General features: G+C 41.9%; 1 protein-coding gene across 2 annotated transcripts in view; it reads right to left on the minus strand.

The window, feature by feature from the left end:
* Window positions 1-25,082, minus strand: part of LOC117534033 (protein phosphatase 1 regulatory subunit 29-like) — a 372,457-nt gene that overhangs the window by 13,495 nt on the left and 333,880 nt on the right. For both annotated transcript variants that reach the window (XM_034198047.1, XM_034198048.1), the window contains one exon: window positions 1,206-1,713. In XM_034198047.1, coding sequence (XP_034053938.1) covers window positions 1,206-1,397 — 192 coding nt within the window. In that variant the 5' untranslated portion in view covers window positions 1,398-1,713. The remainder of the gene's footprint in view (window positions 1-1,205; window positions 1,714-25,082) is intronic.

Consider the following 25,082-nt stretch of genomic DNA (forward strand, 5'->3'; position numbering starts at 1 on the left):
AACAGTTTACAGTTAAGAATTTTAAGTAATATATTTGCTCCTTTATTACTCCGTGGTTACGTATGCACCAAAGCTTTAAAGTTTAAACCTACTTGGCAATAAACTCTTATGTTCTGTTCCCCAAACTAATCAATTAAGACTTTGCTATGAAATCACTGCCAGATAACACTCTAGCAATTGTTGCTGGTCTTGTCTCTATCATTGGACACATGAATATCATCTTTGAAAATTACCATCACTGTCATAGTTATCACCAGGATCCACCGGCACTGACTCAACAGAACATTTATTTACTCGCAGCTTTGCAAAAGCCACTATCACCTCAGGATTATCAAAGACCCCCATCACCCCAGCCACAAACTGTGCAGTCTGCTGCCGTCTGACAGGCGTTACCGCAGCATCCGGACAGAAACAACCAGTCACAGAGACAGCTTCATCCCGCATGTCAAAGAATATTTCTAGATATTTAACCCTTCTGCCTGTTGACATTTACGACCAACCCTGACTCGTGTTGCTGCACTCATTCTCAGTTTAATGACCGGTCAACTCTCGGTCACAGAGCCTAAGAGGGTGATTGAGTATTTCCAGATGTTGGGGGATATCTCCAGTGTACCCAGTGTTTACGCACCATCCCCCAATATGTGGATTAACTCTCTGTAAACTAGTTAAAAGGTTTATCGAGAGAGAGACTGGTCAGATTTGACGTGGCAACCCACCAGGGCAGTCAGAATCTCTGGCTGCTGTGACTTGTGATGTGAATTTCTCCGGCCGATACTTGTAAATAAATATCAGTGTTTGACATCAAAACTCTCCTCGTGTCTCTCTGAGTCCTGACTCTCCATTGCTGCAGAAGTGTCCCTTACACCGCAGGCAATACGACTGTTAAACAACTGAACTGCTGAAACAATTTCATAACATTCATCTGCTACTTAGTAATTATCTATCTATTATCTAATATATCATTCCAATGACTCGTATTGCACTTTCTCACTTTTTTAGAACTATTTTTCTTTTTGTATTACTTTTAATATGATATACTTTAATATTGGTTAATATTGTCTGCTTATCTGTATTATTGCATTGTTGGAGAAGCCTGTGACCTAAGATTTTCAACGACATAATTACTGACATCATGATAACTCAGAGTGCATGGAGGTTTTAATAGAGGTGGCTGGTGGTGTAAAGGCCCGCAGATAGATACTGACCGTGCTGTTGATGTGCTGGGGGATGGTCTCGTAAGGAGGCTGGTTCTGACTGCAGATAGCCAGCCACACGTAGCCTTTATCCCCCTCTATGAGCCAGCAGTCGCCTTTCACCCAGGCCGGCATGTGGAGGAGCAACAGTGCAGGGAGCAGGAGGGAGAGGAACAGGGAGGACAAGCGCTGTCTGCTGGCCATGGTTTGGGTTATCGAGTGATATCGCCTCAGTAGAAAGGAGGAAAAAGAGGCGTTGAAGGGAGGGAGGCGGCGAGTTTTGAATCAGGAAGGGCTGCAGGTCAGGGGCAAATCTAAGTAGAGAGGAAGGTGAACTGAAGGGCGTCTTCGCGGTGATTAGAGCTGAGCTTGCAGCATGGCAGCAGGTCCTGTCCCCATTTTAGGTGTTCCACGTCAAAGGGTTTTGGAGACTGTCACCCCAGCTGCTACTCATGGCCTCTGACAAGTGTACGTCTTGCAAACAGATGAGGAAAGACTCCCTCTCCGAAAGGCACAGCACCTATATAACAGAGAGGGGGAGGAGGAGGGGGAGACAGAGAGGGGAGGGGAGAGTATTAACATTAACAGTGATACTAACTAAATGATTGAGAGCATGCAGAACATTGTAATACAGTCCATACATATCTAATACCCATGCTACACAATCCCTTCAAGGTAATGCGCCCCAGTAATAAATCCATTAACTGTCATCATTATTTCGTTAAGCCTTAATAAAGCCCAGAGCAATATATATTTTGACTTTTCAGATTGAACCAGGGTTTTTATGTTGTGTAAGCTTTCATGCTTATGAAAACAACAGATTGCAGCTTCTCTGCTCCGATATTAGCATATGATGCACCAATACAAATGGAAATTGCCAAGACTGTGAAAGCAACACCGCTTTTCATTCAATGTTTACCTGCCGTTCTATTATTTCAGTTTGGAGGCACATAACGAAACAATAACAAGTGTAATAGCTGCAGTTATTTAGGGGTGAAAAGAGGGGGATGGGTTAAGTGGAAAACAGGAGGGCTGTTGTAATTTGCATGTTTTAACAGGATGCTAACTGACATTAAGCTATTTACCTTTCTCAGGGGGATTAACCGTGGATTAGACTCTAATCCAGCATAACATACCTCATCAGAACAGCTCCGACTCTTTTAATTTGTTTGCAAAGTTGGTATTCCCTCCTGGGGGAAAGTTATCTTACCACAGCGTGAATGACAGGGCAAAAAACAACAACTGAGGAGTGAAACCTTTTTTAAGTACTTTCTCTTTCTCTATTCCAAATCAATTCTGTTTTCTTGGGAGAGAAAACCTGCTAGAAGAAACGGAGCTGTGACATGGTTCAACCCAATCTACTCAGAAGTAATGGAAGACAACTTTGGACGCGTCTCAAAGGGGCCCTTCCCTAATCTCCTCCTCCTCCTCCTCCTCCTCCTCCTCCTCCTCCTCCTCCTCCTCCTCCTCCTCCTCCTCCTCCTCCTCCTCCTCCTCCTCCTCCTCCTCCTCCTCCTCCTCCTCCTCCCTGCCGCACCACACCCCGAGCAGCCCTCACTCCTGTCTTCAAATTGTTCCATGAAATTGATATTGACAATTCAATTCCTCCACCACAGGCCTTCAATTTGCCTTTGACCCAGCGCTGTTGTCATCCGTGGGTGTGTAAAATGTAACACCCACAGAAAAAAGCTATTTAACTCGGCGGAACAACTGCCAACGTGAACCATTTTGACCTTGATAATTATCAAAGTCATCCATTAATCAGTTGTAACTGCATGTTTTCAGCTTTGAAGCAGATTTATTCCACTGATGAACCGCTGCGAAGTAGAGCACACGTGTCTTGGTTAGATGAAAAGACGCAAGGGAAATTCATTATTTATCAAACAACTATTTGGATATTGATAATTCTCCGTCTTTAATAATAATAATAATTCCTTACATTTATTATAGCGCTTTACAAATACACATTACACATATCATACATGCAATGGTCATGTACTGTGGACAATACCCACAGGAGCAAGTTCAGGTTTCATCCTGATTCTTCTCACACTTTGAAGACAACTTGTATGTTAATGTTGGTATAACATCCTCCATATTGTTGTACACACTAAGCTTTAAGGGAATGTATTAAAGAAGATTTCAGAAAATGCAACAACACCCACATTCAGGTACTTTCTTTCTATGTCATTTGGTTTTCACCAATCAAATTTGTAATCTACTAAAAGCCCAAATACCATGGTCAGCTACATAAACAATTACACAACATCCCTGAAGATCGATGATTGGCGTTGATATAAGTCGAAATGGGAATCTACCGGTGGACGATTAGCAGGCGAACACACTTTGGATTTCCTGGGCATCTACATTCACTACTTTGACTTCATACATTTCTATTTACTTTGACGATCGACCTCATTATAGCATCATGTAGCGGTGATGGAAGTGTTTCCAACTGACGGTTCCCATTGATTACGTTTTTCGTCCTCTCTGAAGACCGCCTGAAGCCACAGATTTATACCATCCCAAAGAAAATCATACCTTTTGATCGTTGTATTTGTTTGACGTGCAATCCAAGACACAGCAGCCTTTACGGTCGGCGCCGATTCTTAGTTTTCACCGTAAAGTGGGCGGAGACATTATTTTGCAAGGCAGTGACGTAGCACTTCTCTCATGTATCAGCAGCTCATATTAACAGCATATCTGATACGACATGGCTGCTAACCTGACATGAGTTTTAGTCCGCTCTACAAACATGACGGATGAGTCAGTCAAGACTCATTTCACAGCTGATGGTTTACTGCCAAACACAACTACTAAGATCAGCAACGTTTTTTAAAACTGGAATAATCCTAACCACTAAGTCGCTTTGGATAAAAGCGTCAGCTAAATGCAATGTAATGTAATGTAATTTGATCTATCTCTTTGTCTCTGTCTGTTGACTTCCTTCTACTCTGCACTGTCCCGTTCTTCCTTCTGTCGGCGTTGTTTCAAACCTATCTCTGCTGCCTTTCAACTAGAAAAGACTAATTAATTTGCTTCATCGCCATAACACAACCTGACACCTTTTGTTTGCTATCTCATTCCCGCCTTTCTGCCTTCATCACATCCTCGCCATTGATTTTATTTTGACAAGAAGCCAGAGGAAGGACAGCCTTATTTTCCCCGTTCCTTTCTTCTCTCTTTGTGTTTAATTATTGTCCCTGATAGCTCGGCTTTAATTAAAGCTTTGGATCTGACAAACAACACTAATGATGTCAGGTCACAGAAACAAATGGAAAGTTCCCAAAGTAAGCTCCGGAGGATCTGAGGGCCTCTGTGAAAATATACTCTGTGTTTGTCCTCATTGGAAAATCAGTAGGATTTAACAGATCAGAGGGACACACACAGGGTTTTATGAATACATGTATTTCCTTACATTCTAACACTGGATGACAGAAGAGCTGCATTCATATAATAATTCAGGATACATCCATAATAAGGGTTTTTACATTAAAATGGCATTATATGTTAGAAAATAGGATCCATGTAGGAATAGACACATTTACTTGCACAAAACTACAATATAATACTCATAACGTAATGCCAACAACCTCCAGGCACTGTTTCATTGAAGTGTCAGAAAGTCCAATGAACATCATAGTTGTTTGTCTTTCTTTTAATTTTCACCGATGGTTAGGGCTAAAGAAATATTAATATTATGACTCTTTGAAGTTCTTGACGGATGCGTAGGACCAATTGGTATTAGGTTGAATGAACCAGAAATGATGATTTCTGCTCAAATTTGAAATGTAAATCCGTAGGACAGGAGTGATTGACTGACATAAAGACGTGCACACCTTTGTTGAGACAGATAGGTGACATGATCACTTGCTTGCTCATCGCCACCTTTCTTTTCTAATCCATATTACCTGAACTCCTTCCACCCGTTACATTCACAACACGGCTATTATGGGCCTGATTGACAGCCCAATCCAACAGAAAATTAACAACTTCATTAAGCTTCGAGAGGCAGTATGTTAATGTAATGTAAACAGTGCAAAAGAGTGACTAAATGAACATGTGGAATTACAGCGTTTGCCTAAAAGTGGACAAAGAGATAATGGATGTAATTATGAATCAAGCAAATGCAGAGGTTTTAACCTGGGGACAAATGATTGGTCCCCAGATGCGATGATTTAAACGATTGGTGACCGTGGTTCAACGGATCAACGGGCATCTACCAATTGGCCTGGAGGCATGCAAGTGTATGAATGTCACTTTGGATAAAAGCCTAAGCATGTAATGTCTATGTAGAGATTATAAGGATGTGATGTTTTGATTAAGGTTAAAGTGGGGATAGGTTGTTGCCGTCCTTTCAGTTCTACGAGTCTTGAGGAGAGTACAACAACAAGGAAGACAAGAGTAGCTCAGCTCCCTAAGGGACCAAGCCATGAACCTTTCAACTGAGTGAGACAGAACAATAGACAGGAGAGAGAAACAGACAGTACAGATATAGAGAAGTGCTGAGGAACATGACACCCTACAGATGTGTCCAGTTTGTCAGTGAACCAGTCAAGCGGTCAGCCAGTGATTCAGAAATCCAACCGACCATCCAGGGGATCTGTCATCAGTCAGACAGCACAAAGATAAGCTGGCCTTTCAGTCTCTCAGAATGTCAGCCAGTCAATCAATCCTCCAGTCAGCAGCCCCAACAGCCAGCCAATTAAATACCTTCCCATTCAGACAGACGGATGGTCATTCGTTGAGAGGACAACCAGCCATTCTGTCGTCTTGTCAATCATCCAGCCAAGTATCAGTGAGGGGAGCATCCTGAAGCAAGCCCTCAGGAAGGGAGCCAGGTGTTAAAGTGAACTTGTGTTGTGTTGTGTCCTCACCACTCAATTGGGTAGACTTTCCTTCCTGTTGGTAGAATCATGTTTAACACTGTTGGTTGGTGAGGAAGCTGAACTTTAAAACTTTTGCTGTGTGGTCCCATGATGCTTCACTTTATATCTAACAGTTTGCATTGGCTTTCACAGAACGCAGAGGCTGAAAGCTTCCTCTCCAGTCCGCTCTCCCTGTGGGAGTTTGTCTGCTAGACTGGAACATATGTTATACACTTCAAACTAAACTGGAGAGGACTCAACGTAAAGCGAAGACATATAGAAAAAGAGAAAAAGATAGGTTGAAGTGATATGTAGGAGAGTGGGCTGGCTGCTATGCCTTTAGTTTTAAACATCTGTGTATTGCTATCATTATTTTACTCAATTAAATTACCACACAAGACACATTAGTGGACTAATCAACTTATTTTGACGTATTAATGGTGAAGGTGTTCCTTCATAATGAACCAATAATATATATTTGTTTATTGCCGCCACTCTTTGTTTTTGTGGAAGGCAATTCTTTTGGAAATGTCTTTAATTGCTTGAATGTTTTATATAATAATAATGTGTATATGAAAGAAAGAAAGGGATGTGTGTCAATGCAAAACAGGGAATGTACAGTAAGAAAGCCAGAGAAACACATTTACTGATACAAAGAATAAAGTAATGTAGGCATGGAGAGTCTTAAAAGACAGACATAACTAAATGAACCTGAGAAAATCCAAACGGATATACTGTATGCACAGGATGTGAAGGAACAGTGCTGCAGCTTCATGAAAGCTTGAGAGACGAGACAGGACAAGAAAAATGGATTTGATGAAACATTGATGCAGCTTTGAAGGTAATGCAGGTTAGTTGACAAGGACGCAAAGATAACGCTGTCAGGCATAATTATCAGCTCCAAGTCCAAGACATGGTAAAGAGAACTGGATTGGAGGTGGAGCCCCTGTTTATCTCTATGAAAGTTAGTCAGTGTGGCATGAAACCTAAATGACCTGACAAAACAAACGTTTTAACACACCGTTCACACAGGGTTTCCAGGTTAAATAAAAATCTGATCATGGAGGAAAGGGACTTTTGGTGGGTCATTTGGGGAATCCAATATTACTCTGCAACCCATACCTATTTCATTTGGATGGTATACAAATCTCAATATTTTAAGTGGAATTAATCTCTACTTAAACTGGTCCCAATGAACTGACACTTTCAGGCCTTTAATGGGCTATTAAGCGTCGGTGATGTTGCATTGATGTCCAATTTACTTAATTGAATTCAATTCATTTGACTTAGATGAGACTGGCGTGTCACGCTTTGACAGAGCGGATTGGGGACAGAAATGAAGGAAAACGCAAGTGTGATTTAGGGTCCAGGTATTTCTTCACTGTGGATGGTATATACATGATAGACTATTCTTATCGGAACCAGTTTCTACTACAAAATGTTCCCAATTAACTGATTGCTTTCAGTCCTTGAATGGACAATTAAGCATCGCCAATATTGCATTGATGTCCAATTTACTTAATTGACTTTCCCACTCAAACTTAACCTGCCTCATTTAAACTACTCCATTCCTTGGTTTCCCAAATGTCCTAAAACAACTCCCCACCACAGCAGGACATGTAGAAACAAGGTCATTAACGAAAAAGCTGATGGAGCAGGAGGTCAATCGTATGAGTCAAGGCCAGATCGGAGTGTCAGTCAGTGCTGGGTTGGTTTCTCCTGCTGTTCGCTCTATCTGAAATATGGATGCTGTGTGGACTTGTTAGATTGCCATGGCCTCGTGAGAGTCTATATTCCGGTCTCACCTTCCCGCTGTGCCTCTGGATGAGGCTCAGCGGTGCTTATTTGGTTTCTCATAAAGTCAACCCAGAGGCATGCCCAAAGCTGTTCTCTTCTTTAACTTGTGAGTTACTGAACAAGTGAGACATACTTCATACTGTACAACGTGTGTGCTGTTTTATTTATTTCTTTGTGAAGACCAAATTACTTTTTGATCATATAGCAGTGTTTCCGTGTCTTGCCGTAATTATTATTATTTTTGGACAAAAAAAAAAAAAGTTCGAGAGAAGATGGAGAGTTTTTATCGCTTGAAATGACGAAAAGGAAAAGGACAAGGACATCCCTTTGTTGGAGGGGCAAAGGAGTCTGGTTGGATTATTTTAGGAGTATTGAAGATCACTTCCCCGACATTGGCGGTGCCTGCCACAGGACAACACGGAACGTGCACGATTTAGACGCGATGAGGGGGGGGGGGGGTGCTAGGGGAGCGCCGGAGCCTCTGTGGTAAACTGTGGTAACATGAAGAGCCGAAACAGCCGGTGCTCAGAGAGCCGAGCCAAATGATCCGGCTCACTAACGTAAAGAGATCGTATCTATAAAGGACGGCTCAATTCAACATTTTAGAGTTTGTATGTAAAGTGTTCTCATCCAAATGTAAAATAACATGTTCCACCTACTAATTGTGTTATCTTGCCATATCGTTTTGGTTGTTGTATGCACTTGCCTTATGCTCAGATCAGAGGATATAATACACATATTTAATAAACAACAAACTAAAAGGTGTCAGGTGCAACAATTATGGATCTTGTTTGATACTGATGCAGCAAATCAGCTTTAAAAAAGAAAAAAGGTTTAGTTAGGTGTTTTACTTGTGCATATGGTAATAGAAAAAATAAATAATCAACTATCAAACTACATAAGAACATTCACAGGTCAAACTAGAACAACCACGGAGGGCTTGAACACTCCTAACTTTGAAACTAAAGACGGTTGTGTTCATTACATTTTTGTTTTCGTTTAAAGAAATGTAGAAATATTGGGGATAAAAGGTGTAACAACGATTCAAATAACCCAGAACTAAACTGCTTCCATTTACAGAGTTCTTAATCAAGAAAAGTTTTTAAGACCTTTAAATCAGAGTGCGAAGTGAAGCATGAAAGCTGTTCCATATAACTGGGCCTCTGCTCCTCATTAAAAACTGACCCAGAACAGTGGTAGAACTGGAAAGTTATTCCAGTCTCTTACGTACCAATGTACTTTCAAAAGTTGTAAAAGACGGCAAGTTATGATTGGTCAGGGTCCAACATCTAGTCTGCCATGTCTCTCGGCCAAGTCATAGCAAGAATGTTCAACCAATTTGACGCAGTGAGAAAAAAATCCAAGGATACAAATGTATGTGTTATTCTGGCATAAGTGTTGAAGCATCCGTACTACACATAATTAAAGAAAAAGACACTGGAAATAATGTCCTGGTTTCCCCTCCGTCGCCTTCACTTTATCAGTGTTCATTGGAACTAATTGGTTCTGATTCCTAAACCTCAGAGATATGCACCTAATCAGATGCCTTAGTGTGGCAGTGAATGCATTACATTCGAAGCACAGACTTACCAGCAGGCTTCATTATCGTGACTTCCTGTGCTTGTGCGCGTACATAATATGCCCTTGTGCATGTGCGCGTACACGTGGTCTATACCTCCGTGTCTTAATTACTTTTAAAACCCCATGCAGAAGCTCTCCCCTCCAGCTCTACTCAGCAGGTGTGTTGAAGTAACAGCTCTCTATGGGAGGCAGCGAGAGGAAGAAACAGAATGGGTAGAGGAGAGGAAGAGAAGCACATAGGAAGATGGAGAAAGGGGATTGCAAACGAAAGGAAAAGGCGATATAAGAAGGATTTTATCATGAATTAATTCGGCCTTTGAGTCATTCAAATAGGTTGACCCAACTGGGGATTGAGTCCTTTTTACATGGTTGACCTTTACATAGTATTAAGAGAAGAGCAGAGGGGAAGAGGACGATGAAGAGATGGCGCAATGAGACGTGTCTAACCTTTATTTAATCAGGGAGGTTGAAAGAAACACACATTTTCCAGGAAACCTTATCTGCTTCAACCCACGGAGGAAAAGGATGAGACGAACAACAATCATCTGCATTGCTACTATAGTTTGTTTTTGTCTCTGTGAACAGAAGGAGGGAATGGTTGCACATATGCATACGTTCACACCTTCCTCTTCTTTGTTGGCAAATGAGCAGCTCTGGGCCCGTTGCCTTTTTCAGAAGAAGCATATTTAGGAAGGAAATGAAATGAAATGCTGCAGAGTTAGGGTTGGCATTTGCTAAATAAAAAGAATGTTCACCTGATAACTGCCAATCATCCAGTCCAATGACAAAAAGGTAGAGACTGTGCTTTCCAGAAAATCAAATCATTGCTTTTAACACAAGGTGTCATCTTTCTCTCTCTATCTATCTATCTATCTATATCTATATATATCTATCTATCTATCTATCTATCTATCTCTATATATATATATATATCTGTCTATCTATCTATCTCTCCATCTATTTGTCCATCTATCTATATATCTATCTATCTATCTATCTATCTATCTATCTATCTATATATATATCTATATATATATATATATATATATATATATATCTATCTATCTATCTCTCCATCTATTTGTCCATCTATCTATATATCTCTATCTATCTGTCCATCTCTATCTATCTATCTCTCCATCTCTCCATCTATCTCTCTATCTATCCATCTATCCATCTATCTGTCCATATATCTCTCCATCTCTCCATCTATCTATCTCTCTATCTATCTGTCCATCTATCTATCTATCTCTCTATCTATCTGTCCATCTCTCTATCTATCTGTCCATCTATCTATCTATCTCTCTATCTATCTGTCCATCTATCTATCTATCTCTCTATCTATCTGTCCATCTATCTATCTATCTCTCCATCTCTCCATCTATCTATCTCTCTATCTATCTGTCCATCTATCTATCTATCTCTCCATCTCTCCATCTATCTATCTCTCTATCTATCTGTCCATCTCTATCTATCTCCTACACCATCATACAACACAGAGACTGACAACACATCAACCACAAGAGTTATTTGATCACTAAACTTAGCATATGGTCAATATTGAACCTAAACACTGCTGCACAGTATTAATATTTGATTGTATTCATCTAAGCCTCTGATTCAATTGGACACACCTTTGCGCACTACATTCACTAGGAGTTAAAATCCAACTTAAAGGACAGAGAACAAAGTACTCCTGGTCTGTGTGATTGCTCTTTTATCGCCTAATTGAAGTTGTTTTAACATTCTGCCAGTTTTTATGCATTATAACAGTTTATTGTATTTCCATATTGACTCAATGTGCCAATTATTTTGTGTTTTACGACAGCTGTCTTTGTCTGACTGTATTGTCTGCGTTTTATTTGTTGTAACTTTGCCTTCTTTGCCAGGTTGCTCTTGAAAAAGAAATGTAAATCTCTGTTTACGTGGTTAAATAAAAATAAAGGATTTTACCCATCAAACACAATCTTACTTCTCTAAAATTAGTTGTATAAATAGCTTGTTTTGTAGTAAGTTTGGTTGTAATTATAATTATTGTACGTATCCTTACAAGCGTCTTGTTACCTTTCAGCTATCTTATCTTACCTCACAATCATATTTCTCAACATTTCTGTTCTGTCACCTGCACCACATGAGTTACTCCTGTCCTGGTAATACAGTCTGATTCTGAGGCCCCGGCCACACGAGGGCGATAACGGTCGTTTCCGTTACCGTTTTGTGTCATATAGACCATTCGGCCACACTAGGACGACAGAATATGGCACTAAACGACTACGGTAACGGGTCCCAAGGTGGATAGAACGGCATACGCAACGCTCTGGGGGGTCCAACGGCTCCGTGTGTACGCCCTATATGATCATTTTCTGATAATGATGAGGCAATAGCCCCGCCTCTCCCCACCTCTGCTGCTCACCCCCGCGTCAAAGTAAACTGCACTCTGAATTCAGATTATTTATCTTTCTCTCGATATGGACATAAACGCGAGTGAAGTCTAATCTGACAGGACGGAGACACCTCTCAAACCTAAACTAGATATAAATATGTTTATTTTTACTGTCGGCCGGGTCACTCATTACTGGATCAGCTGCTGCATGAGACAGACACTGGCGCTGTCCGAAGAGAGGGAGGAAAAAGAGAGGCTCCGTGTATTTTATTATTATAATATATAGAGTCGTTATTCATTTGTTTTAAAGCTCAATAAATAACAAAGAAGACCTTTGACCGGCACTTTTATAATTTTGTCGGAAGGTTTAAACTTGAATACACGTTGACTGGCGAACAACTCTGCCCGGTTCCCTCGGCCCCCACCGCGGAGAATAAACAGAAGGGCAACCATGACAACCATGCTTCTTCGCTGCTTGTGTGGAGGAAGTTACAGCGCCACGTACAGGCTCCTGCATGTACTGCAGCTTCTGCAGCGGTTGGTTGGAGCTAAACGGAGCGTTCTCGTGTGGGCAGACACTATCCGGATAACTATTGCGTGTGGACGGAAGCTTTTTTGCGATTGCGTTAATCCTATGCGTTTAGCCGTTTTCGTCCTCGTGTGGCCGGGGCCTGAGATGCTCTGGTGATGACCGTCCTCTCTTAAGCCCTGTTCAGACGTGCCATTACCATGCGTCTCAGGTGATCTGTAAGCTAGGATCACACCTGGCATTTCAGTGAATCTCCACATGCGTTTTGAGTGACCACTTGTGATCCGGTCTCACTTAACCGCTCTATATGCAAATAATATTGGTGTGTTGTATGTGTACACATGTCAGTTGTTGCTCTGAATAAACTCAAACATGTCCGCTGCCTACAGTCTTTGTCTGTGTGCTGATAGGGGTTGTTATCCCCAAAAACCATTAAAGTTGTAAAGTCTCCTAACAGCAGCATGTTTGATATATTGTCTGATTTGTCACGGTACATTTTATGAACCAGTGTCAGACCAAAATAAAAAGCTTCAATGACGGTATTCCAAAACGTCTTGAATAGGGCCCTACAAGCAAAGAGAGAAGTCTTTACAAAGAAAATACTTGTTCAAGCAGAGCAAACACAGCTTTCCAGTAGCTTAAGGAATCATGCCTCTTATCTAACAGGAGCAAATAAGAAGTATGACGTTAATAGAGCGCCACAGAGAGAGCACGTCATGGTGAATAAATGGTTCAACCAACTTTTGGACTTTTGTCTTAACAGTCAGTTGGCATCCATTAAGCCCCTGTCACACTGTCCCGAAGTTGACACCCGATGGACACACGAATATGGAATTGTGAATTTCGCACGAAGATGGCCCCGAACCACACACGAAGGCAACATTTACATTACATTTAAGACATACAACTGCAAGTACCAAAAACAATTATGTTACAGTACTATGATACTGTACTGATATCTTCAGACTTTGTTCTTTACTTTATCCGTCTTTATATGTAGAAAATATTACGTTTTCTCCGTCATGTTGTTTCCATAGCAACAACAACTTCCTGTCAACTCGCCTTCAAAATAATATATTATATCCTTTTTAGTTTCACAGAACACAAATTGGGTTATTAACATAATATATTTACATGTTTTTGTTGTGCAATAAAAAACCCGATGGACACACGATAAAGGACATGTTCAAATTCGGCTGTGATCGTAGCAACATCGGGCCATTCGTGAGGGCATCTTAAGCCATCGTATGATCGCTGGTGGAGTTTCTCAGGCTCCGGCAGCAACTTCGTGAGCGGTGGCAAAATCTTTGGCATGCCAAACAATTTCCGAAGGACCTTGAGAAGGTTCATTTTCGTGTTGAATTCGTGTGTCCATTTTGCCCTTCCTAAGGCCATCGTGAGGGCATCTTGTTATCATCGGTGCCATCGGGCATTCGCCCCGATCAGAGTGAGGGCGAATGCACCGATGATAATACGAAGATGACACGATTTGACAAGATGCCCTCACGAGTGCCTTACGAAGTTGATGCCGGAGCCTGAGAAACTCCACCGGCGGTCATACGATGGCTTAGATGCCCTCACGAATGGCCCGATGTTACGATCACAGCCACATTTGAACATTTCCTTTATCGTGTGTCCATCGGGTGTCAATTTCGGGACAGTGTGACAGGGGCTTTAACCATTTCTCTGATCAGTTCTGTTTCTATCCCAACAGACTCTTAATCATGGAGATGTCAGTTGAGAAAATGGGTTGGTTTTTGTAACAATGACTGAAACGCTTTTGAAGGACAAAGGATCTTGTCCATAAGACCAGTGCCTCTAAAAAACGCTAATGTGTGGAACTGTAATGTTTTCATGTTTTCTTTGAACCATGAATCTTCCCTGCCCCATAATCACATTCCTTAAGCTCCCTAAAAATAACCAGAACTCAATGACACACGTGGCAGATCAGAAAAAGACTGCACTACTCCATTACACAAACATTTATATTATTTAGACATTTCTTTTGTTTATTTTCTGACTTTAAGGACTTGATGGTACAGCAATGGACTAAGATTTACTGGAATTATTTTGTGACAAACTTCTGTGGCATCTTAGAAAGAAAAGACTAGCACAACATACTGTCTACAAAGTTTTCTCCATTGTCACCTGACTGCATACTTTGAGATCTATCTATTTCCTGTACTGAACTGGTTTTGGGCATCAACTTGTCAGACTAATCATGACTTTGACAGCCAATGAGGATTTTGCGCTGTAGATCTGAGTGTTCCTGTATAAACTGTCACAAATCAAGTCGTCAGCGACAGAAGAACAAAGTGGTGCCTTTCATCCATCACACCACGGTAGAAACAGTCATAATCAGAGTGTAGACATGGGCGTTATATCAGCAGGTACACACACACAAGAACAGAGAGCGGGGTGTAGAGACACGGGCTCGTGTAGATACTCTGATACACACAGAGACACGACGGGGCGCAGGGTGAGAACCATCAGTCACTGTAATTGCATTTAAACAGACTGAGGTGTTTTGTCTTGTCCTGCTAAACGCGTGGCAGCGACAAATGCAAACACATCATTCCTCACAAGAACGCGTCTGTCTCACATGAGTTACGAGCAAAGGAAAAAGGTGTGAATAAAGGAAGTCTGGGTTTCTAGGTTTGTGATCTTTAAGCTTTATTTTATTCGCTTTATATATAGACATTTTTATTGATTGGGATAAACCCCTTGAGATGCACCATCTCGTGTATATGTAAATATATATTCCCGCTTTGCTCAATTTTAAGAGATCCTAACCCTCTCTTCGCATATTTGTGTGGCCTATCCTATATGGTCTTCTTTTTGTCTGGAAAATAAAAGGTTATTCAACGAATGAAGCTCAGCGTAAGTTCAACCAGGAAGACCGTCTATTCACTATTCCTATGTAACTACTCCTCTCAATAAGTGATCGTGGGCGTCACTCTCCAGCTTAACCAATCACTTCGCTCTATTCCCAAGAGCCTATCATAGCGCTCTGCCAAACTTTTTAAATCTGCTCTTTCCCCCCTCTGACAGCTGTCATTTCAGGTGACTCGATGCAACCCTCCTCCCCCCCTTTTCACCTCCTGTCCCTCTGAATCCAGGGTCAAGCTAAGCCCCTCCCCTTCAGACCGAACCCAACCATCTATTCACCACCACCAGGGTCTAGACCCCAGGGGGGTTTCATCGGATCGGTTCTACCCTCCCGAATGATACTTCCTGCACAACGGGGCCTAATCGCCAAAATCACCATTACATTCATTTGTGTATCTTTGCAATAAATATGTATTCTTGCATCAAAACCGTCTCTCCTGATTGAAAAATAGATACATGTTCTTATTAGGTCCCATGGCTTCATCTGTTTAAGGTCCCATTTCCGGTTATTACCCGTCCCCTTGTGTTATGTAGCTTTTTCTGCATGTAAACGGTCTGCCGAGTCACAAACCCACAAAGTACACCCTGTAGCGAGTAAAACTCTAACACAGAAAATACCTGTCGCTGCCCCAGAACGCCTCGTTGGAGATTTCTCATTTTTCATTGTTTACTTCCTGGGTATCGATACCCAGTAGCCACGCCCAGAGCTATGACCAGGCTGATTGGTCCAAATTAACCAATCCACGGACTTCCTCACACACACAGTGCAGGCAGCTCTGCTGATTTATCCTCCCTGGCTGCAGGCTGATAACAGACAGTTGGGATCGCGGCGAAATTCTCTCTACAGACCCATTCTCTCTGCAGACCCATTCTCTCTGCAGTGCAGACCCATTCTCACAGCGTTTATCAACCTTTTTCTTACTCAATATCAAGCCACACTTATTGTTTTTACTTCGGCTGTGACTTTGTGTGTGCTCAGCGTGAGTTTGGCTGTTTTTCGCTGTCGCTAAACAAGGAAATCACACCTCCACGGAGCTCAGCGCGATTCACAACGTCCCAACCAATCAGAGCACACTGTGCTCACAGGGAGGGGGGGGGGCTGGAGCTACAACGAGCCGTTAAAGGCAGAGAGTGAAATTCAGTGAATACACGTAGTTTACAGAGATGCTGTTTGAGAAACCAATGTGAGTTTGGAACACTGCACAATATAAATATATTCTAGTAGACCTCAACAATGGAACTATGATCAGTGCTTGAATTGGAATGAAAAAGGTGCCAGTACTCTAAAATCAGCAACTTTTTCAAGTCAATTTTATATATACAGCCCACAAACAAGAATTTGGCTACTATAATGCTGGTGGGTTTGTCTCTTTACTACTGTATATTTTAGAAAGGTTCACTGTACTTAACATTTTTTATGATAGGCAGCGGATATGGCTAAAGCTCAGTAAGGTCAATATTAACTGAAAATATAGCAATCAAAGTCTAGATCTTCTGCTGAAGACACATGAAGCAGAGACCTTTCAGGTGAGAGCCCCTCTGGTGGTGTTCAACATTAATGACAAGGAAACAAAGCTCTGGTCAGAAGCATTTTTTATAAAAAGCTTTAACAAAATTAAGTATTTCTGTACATTTTGAATGCAATCTAACTTTCCAACTCAGAAAACGAAAAACGAAAAAGTGCCAAAAGTCTTCTCACATGGCTGAGCTGCTTTGCAATATACTTCACCACTGAAGAATACAAATATGTATAAAGTAAACTATGATGCAATCTAACTTTCCAACTCAGAAAAATGATAAAGAGCATGAACAAAGAACATGTAAAAACAAATGCAAAATTTGCACAATCTAAAATGAGAAACTGTAACTGCAAGTAACAAAGTCTGAGCCATGGTAAAGAGTTACATTGAACACCAAGCTGATCAGATAACTCCCTGGTTGGTCTGAAGTCCTTCTATCTCCAGGATCTGTACAAATCGGCACATTATGCCAAAAGTCTTCTCACTGGGTGAGCTGCTTTGCAATATACTTCACATTGTTAGAAAAGGCTCCAGAAGGCCTTGGGGACATCAGTATCAGGGGCTGGAGCTGGACAGGCTCTTTCATCAGCACTTCCCCTTCCCTTTGCCAGCCAGGACCTCACATACTGTTCCGGATTGAACTGTCCTAGTGATGGTCCATTACATTTAATGAAAACCAGGCTGGACAGTCAGCTGACAGAGAGAGCATTCCTTTTTGCAGTAAGGATATCGTTCATGCAGCTGAATGCCCGCTCACACTCACTAGTGGAGACAGCGATGGTTCGGACTGCTTTCAGTAGAGGCTCCATGGCAGCAGGTGTACGGGATGCCCTGGTTTCCTTGTATTCGCGAAAGCCCTGAACAGTCTCTCTTCTGTCCACTTTCAGCACTTCGCACAAACGTAGCACCTCTACGTCCCCATACTGTACGTGTAGAGGAAACTTCTGTGTAGCTATGCAGTGGGAGTCACCGACTCAGGAAGGAGACACGGTAGGAGCAGTAGCTTTGATGTCAAACACATGATGGTTTATTTGGAGTTAACGGCCGGAGGATTCACATCACAAGTCCAAGAGTCAGAGGTTCTGACTTCACGGTAGAGTTGCCACGTCAATTCTGAAGAACTCTACCCCAGACCCATGTATTTAGCTAGTTCAGAGAGCATCATTAACATGCTGCATAACAAGATAGAATGATAACACCTCTATCAGCTGACGCCAACAGGCAGGAACAGGGAGACAAAACACTGAGAGCACAGCAGCCAAGGTTACAGGTGCCTGTGCTCAGTCAGGACAGTTTGAACTGATACACTGGGTCAAAGTTATGGGCCTTGGAAAATATTCCACAACAGTACGTCTAACTCCTCTTCAGGCCAACTTCCAGGATGGATAACTTTCATGTCCTGGATTAGCTGATTGTCCCGGGCCTCCCGGCCATGTAATGGGATTTCTCTTGTGCTGACATGAGAGGAGGTTGTGGAAGTCATTCTGTGTCTCAGATTCTCTACCATACTGCGGAAAAACTGACCTGCATGAATCTGTACAAGCCTGCCATTCTCACGCAGGGCAACACCCTTGAAGGACTTCTCAGCTAGAGCTGTATGAACTGTAGTCATGTGTGGGCCAGGCATGGTGACCATGGATTCAAAAACTCGTATTTCTCGAGTTAAGAGCCTATCTGCTGTAGGCAGTGTCATCTCTCTTTTTTGGAGTTGCCGAGAGAGGTCGCTGAGCTCTTTGAGCGCATCGTACATCAGTCCCAGATTGCTGACAAACGTTGCAGATGTGAGCACATCATCCAGGCCCTTGTACTTTGCTCTGTCTCTGGAATCCCTGCTCGTGTCGTTTGCAGCATTTGTGAAGTGATCATGAAGCACTCGGTAGTTTTCCCAGACTGCTCTGACGCTCCTTTCACTTGAAGCCACCCAGCGGATGGACAAAACACGCCCTATCACCAGGAGACGCTGTCCGACTGCTTGCGCACACTCCGCTAACTGCCTCTGATTTTTGGGGGAGGCATGGAACAAGGAATAGAGTTTGTCAAAAAAGATCTGGAAATGATTGAGCCCTGAGACCTCCTTGACCACATCCCCAACTGCCAGCTCTAGACGATGATTGGAGCAGTGCCACACAAACAGGCTTGGGAATTTACTACACAACTGGGTAGCAACGCCTGTTCTCTTCCCTAGCATGACTGAAGCCCCATCACATGCAAAAGAAACGAAACACTGACCTAAAAAGTCCTCGTTAAAATCTCTTCCAAGACACTCCATTAACGCCTTTGTGATGTCATCAGCCGTTGTTCCATCCAACTCGATCAGCTCCCAAAAAAACGTTTCGGGCTCAGCATCAGCTAATGCTGAGCGTAGACACACAACAAGCACCGTTTTACCACTAATAGTGGTAGATTCATCGACCAAAACACAGAGTTTTCTTTGGTTTTCTGTAATGTCTTTTGCCATTTTTTTCTTCAGCTCATGAGCTATGTGGTCGATGATTTCGCCACAGGTTTTATTGGAGTGCAAAACCCTGCCCACGTTCAGCCCATTCAGTTTCTGTACATTCAAATCAATTGGCATGTCTGTGAATGGCCGGCTATGTTTGCCAATTTGATATGCCGTTCGAAAAACTCTGATAGTGGTGTCTAATTCAGATTTATGCATAGACTGCACTTGATGTTGAATAGTTTCACGTGAAGCAGATGTAAGGATGTCAGCAGCTTTTACATGGGCTTGTGATTCTTTATGTTCTTTGATTTTTTTTCTCAGGCTAGCTTGTTGTTTGCCCTTGTCAACACCGAAATGAGACACTGCACACTCACCCCATTCAGTTGACAGTTTCAGTCCTTGTCCAGTGTGTATTCCCAAAGATTTGACATCTCTGCATATCCGACATCCTAGCTTCTTATCTTTAAGAAGGAGCCATGCATTGGTCTTGCAAAAATATTGCACCTGGTCCGTTGTCCAGCAGTCAGGTGCATCGCTTTGCCCGGTGTTGGTGGTGGCAGTTGCGCCAGCAGCAGCTAACGTTAGAGGCTCTGGAGGAGGCGGCGGAGCTAGTGCTAATGCTAATGCACTAGAACTTGGAGCAGGAGGATCAACCAAAGAAAGCTCCCCATCAGACACAATTTCCAACACAGGCACAGCATTCTCTGTATTTGAAGTTTTCTTCCGGCGACAACCGCTGTCTTTTTGCACTTTTATTAATCCACGCTAACATTTTAGAAATGCTAATTTGTGACGTGACTTGCTTTCCTTCTCTCGGGGGCGTGCCTGCTCTGTTCTATCACTCTACATAGCCACCCACTGGGTGGGAGTTGCACTGCATAAACACAACACACGTGCATCTAGGTATGTAAATTGTAAAGCATTAAAACATGGTTTTACTAACAGTTTTCAGTATGTTGTTACTTCGGCATTATTATTATTATTATCATTATTTTGAAACGTGTATTACTATTAAATCACGGTCAAATAGGTTAATTTTGACATAGTCGTTTCCACCACAGTATTTACATGGAGAAGATAAGCCCCGCCCCCTCTCCAGCACGTTCTGTTTGAATGACAGGAGTAAACAGCTGACAGCCGCTGTGAAACTCCAGCTGTTAGAGCGATGAGAATGTCCGTTCGGCACCTCATGACGCATCTACTGAGTACCGGGCGGCTGTATATATATATATGGATGTATAATAAGAACGGCGGGAGAGTGTTGAGTACTGGCACGGTGCATGAGTACCGGAGTACCGCCAGCATGCCGGTACTGAGCAAGAAGTGCCGGTACTCCATGGGTCAGAACCAGAAGTGCCGGTACTGCGTACCGGTGAGTACCGGCCCAATTCCAGCACTGACTATGATCAGTGGAAATGACCATGACATGTCTCCTTTAAACAGTCATTCTTAAAACATATATATTGTCGTCTTTAATTTAGCTAAACGAATTGACAAAAAACATGTGAGAAGTCACGGTTTCCAGCTTGTGTGAATTGCAAAAAGAAAGCATCATAACATTTAGCTAAATGGAGGATCATAGAAATCTAACTTTTTACATGCTTTTATTTCTGCCTTTCTTGCATTTTGCAGATCTATTTACGAAGGAATTGTTTTTCGCTTGTGGCTCAATTTCACTCTTATCCAGTTATTTCGTTTTAACAGTGTCCAGGGTGCGTATGACTGAATCTCCCCACGGGGATTAATAAAGGTCCATCATATATTATCTTAGAGATGCATTCATATTTCCAACATCACTTTAGTCTAGCACGGACGTTAAGGTTGAAGCTACCAGTTTCTGTTTGTTCTCAAAAGACATTTAAGCTGTTATAAAAAACAGAGCATTTCCAGGTATAGGTATTTATTTGATAGTTGAGGTTGAGAGGTGTAGGTTTATGCATGTGCATTTGTTAGAGACAGAATAAAAAAGGCATACACAATGAAAAGAAACCAAGCCAGCTGATGAGCGGTGAAGCAGAAACGTTGACTTCCAAAACAAGTAAGAAGAGCAGCAGCATGTGAGGCGGAAGCTGAGCTGTTTTCAGGAGAAGATTGGCAGCCTCTCTTTAGCTCCAGTTATCCCTCTCTTCCCATCTGCAGCTGCACACACAGAATAATGGATGCTGTGCTGTCTCTTCTGACTGAAGCATGTGTTCATGGGGTAAACTCCACTGTCAAATGTGTGTGAGGGGTTTGAAGGTGATTGTTATCACTCAGGCATTCTCAGGAATGTTATGGCCCAGTTTCTTTCACAAATGTAAAACCGTGTGTCCTCTTTGGTGAAGTGAGAACAGAAATGATCCTGGCCTCATTTGAGGTCTTCCTGCTGACATATGGATTTAAAATTCCATTACTATTTCAATTTATTTTTATCTAGAACATGAAGAAGAGAAACTTCCCTGTACCTACTAAGAATGTTAGCAATAAGATCGTAGATAATAGGTAGTTTGTAGTCGATGAGATTCCTACTAGGAACTTTTCATTGAAGCATACAGATGCACCACGTCGAATTATTTTAGTCTTATTCCAATAAAGCAGAAGAAAAAAGACAACACTAAAGGGAACAGTAGAAGAAGACAGACAGGAAAGTAAACACTAAAGGGAACAGCAGAAGAAGAATGACAGGAAGTAAAAACTAAAGGGAACAGCAGAAGAAGAATGACAGGAAGTAAACACTGACAGGAACAGCAGAAGAAGAATGACAGGAAATAAACACTAAAGGGAACAGCAGAAGAAGACAGACAGGAATACACACTAAAGGGAACAGTAGAAGAAGACAGGCTGGAAGTAAACACCAAAGGGAACAGCAGAAGAAGAATGACAGGAAGTAAACACTAAAGGGAACAGCAGAAGAAGAATGACAGGAAGTACACACTAAAGGGAACAGTAGAAGAAGACAGGCAGGAAGTAAACACCAAAGGGAACAGTAGAAGAAGACAGACAGGAAGTAAACACCAAAGGGAACAGTAGAAGAAGACAGACAGGAAGTAAACACCAAAAGGAACAGTAGAAGAAGACAGACAGGAAGTAGACAGGAAGTAAACACTAAAGGGAACAGTAGAAGAAGACAGACAGAAAGAGAACAGTAGAATAAGACAGACAGGAAGTAAACACCAAAGGGAACAGTAGAAGAAGACAGACAGGAAGTAGACACTGACAGGAACAGCAGAAGAAGACTGGCAGGAAGTAAACACTAAAGGGAACAGTAGAAGAAGACAGGCAGGAAGTAAACACCAAAGGGAACAGTAGAAGAAGACAGACAGGAAGTAAACACCAAAAGGAACAGTAGAAGAAGACAGGATGTAGACACTAGAAGAAGCCAGGAAGTAAACACTAAAGGGAACAGTAGAAGAAGACAGACAGGAAGTAAACATTAAAGAGAACAGTAGAAGAAGACAGACAGGAAGTAAACACCAAAGGGAACAGTAGAATAAGACAGACAGGAAGTAGACACTGACAGGAACAGCAGAAGAAGACTGGCAGGAAGTAAACACTAAAGGGAACAGTAGAAGAAGACAGACAGGAAGTAAACACCAAAGGGAACAGTAGAAGAAGACAGACAGGAAGTAAACACCAAAAGGAACAGTAGAAGAAGACAGACAGGATGTAGACACTAGAAGAAGCCAGGAAGTAAACACTAAAGGGAACAGTAGAAGAAGACAGACAGGAAGTAAACACTAAAGGGAACAGTAGAAGAAGACAGACAGGAAGTAGACACTGACAGGAACAGCAGAAGACGACAGACAGGAAGTAAACACTGACAGCAACACAGTATGGGCTCTGGCAGAGTTTAAAGACTGATTCATGGAAAATAAAATGTGATCAGACTTGGACAGTTACAGAAAACCTCGATCAGCGCTGCCAGCATTTTAAGTTACGTCGCTGTTGCCGCCGTTCAACCGTTGATACACAGTGAAACAAACTATCTTTGTCTTAACAGAAGCAAGTGTCTATTAAACTGAGCACGATCAAATGTTTTCCTTTCAGCAATGTGTGTATTTATGGTTTGGGTGTGATGTGAATCTGAAGCAAGCAGTGCTTTAGTTGAGCTCCAATGTGATGATGTGACACAGGTCACATTTGACTGGAGGCTATGCTAATTGGCAGCTAAGAGAATAACAAAAGAGTCATCATGCTCTACTGATTGCAAACCTTTTCAATATTGTGTATATGTTATCTCATGCCAGGCTGCCAGCACAGCAGCTTTGAACTAAAGTTAATTTAATTGGGAAAGTGACTGCTGGAGAGAAAGGGGCACACAGTGCAGAGCATCTTCAGGTTTCAGAAGCCACATTTAAACTTGTAAAGCTAACAGAAACTGACTTTGAAACAGGTTTGGAAGCCAAAGTAATTAAAGCAGCTGGCAACATGAGACCATTTGTGTTTGAACATTGCTAATGAAAGTGATGAAACAAAAGACGGGCCGCGAACATTTAATGGTAATAAAGTAAAACGTTTTAATGAAGCAGAATGTTTAAATACCCCACTGTTCAATCATGAATCTGATTGCACGGACATCTGCCAATTAATGATAAAACATGAGTCTAGAAGTATTTAAATACTTTTTATAAGTACATTATTTAACCAGATTATTAGTCTAAAGCCAGGATAGCAGCTATGTGAGTTTTAGTAGCGTTTAACCCAAATAATCGCTGTGCTGTCAACATAGTTATAATGACAACGCTAACATGCTGAAGTACTGAATAGATAACGTTTACCGTAATCATTTGTATATGCTGTGTCTTAACTTTGATCCATTTGTACGGATTTGGACCATGTGGTGCGGCTGCTATACACCGTGTTAGAAGCAAAGATTGGTGTTGTTAGCTAGCTAGCTATCGATGATCGTTTGCAGTATCAAACCATTACAGACTGCTCAATCATCCCCATCAAAAAGTATTGACAGTATAGTGGTATATTACTTAAATAGTCAAAATAGATCGACGCTGGTCGTGGAACTTTGGTGACTCAACCAAGATGCCGCTCGTTGAGTGAAAGCTCACCTAATATGCTATATTTTAAAAATACATTATAGGGCTATATCTCTCAAACACGTATGAAGTGTCCAGCTTTCCACACTCAAGGAAACCCGGATCATGCTCTTATACCTCTCGTTGATACCTCTATGTGCTATTTTGAGTACAAAGTATACAAATTGAGACACAGGCCGTTTCTCAATCTCGAGGATACTGGCTTCCAAGCCAATATTTCAAGGATGCTACGTCCAATCTCCAGCATACTTGGAATTCCACCGAGGCCGCGTCCTTGGTTTGGGGGAAATTTCGAGGCTGCACATGGGTAGACTTTGCGTCCTTAAAATCCCCACAATGCTTTGCGCACGGACCAATTTCAAAAACCCTTGTGGAGAATTGCTGAACGGACGCAGCACACATTGAAATGTAAGTATGTAGTGGCGTAGAGCATGTGTTGGTCAATATGTTACTTTGTTATCACCCAAAATGTGTTCCGTGAAAGTAAAGCAAGTTCATAATTAGATAGACATCGTGAGGTATTTATTTTCGGTACAGTTTATGTTGAAACCGTTAGAGAGAGTGGCACACTTGTTAGGCTGTTCCATTATTCTTCGTTTTCCGAAGCCGTGGCTTGGAAGTATACTTGCTTCGTTTCGGAAGGAAGTGACTTGGAAGTACGCGACTACCCTCGTGATTGAGAAACGGCCACAGTATTAGCTTGAACCTCTTGATAACCTGGTGTTAAATCATGGGATCATCAAAACAACATTGCAATGCATTGTCCGTGGATGCCTATCCAACATGGACATGCATAGAGCTTAACTACGATTTTGAGGTACTTGAACCTCAAGTACGTGGCTTGATCGT

The sequence above is a fragment of the Gymnodraco acuticeps genome, unplaced genomic scaffold (genome assembly GCF_902827175.1).
Source record: "Gymnodraco acuticeps unplaced genomic scaffold, fGymAcu1.1, whole genome shotgun sequence".
NCBI classification, from domain to species: domain Eukaryota; kingdom Metazoa; phylum Chordata; class Actinopteri; order Perciformes; family Bathydraconidae; genus Gymnodraco; species Gymnodraco acuticeps.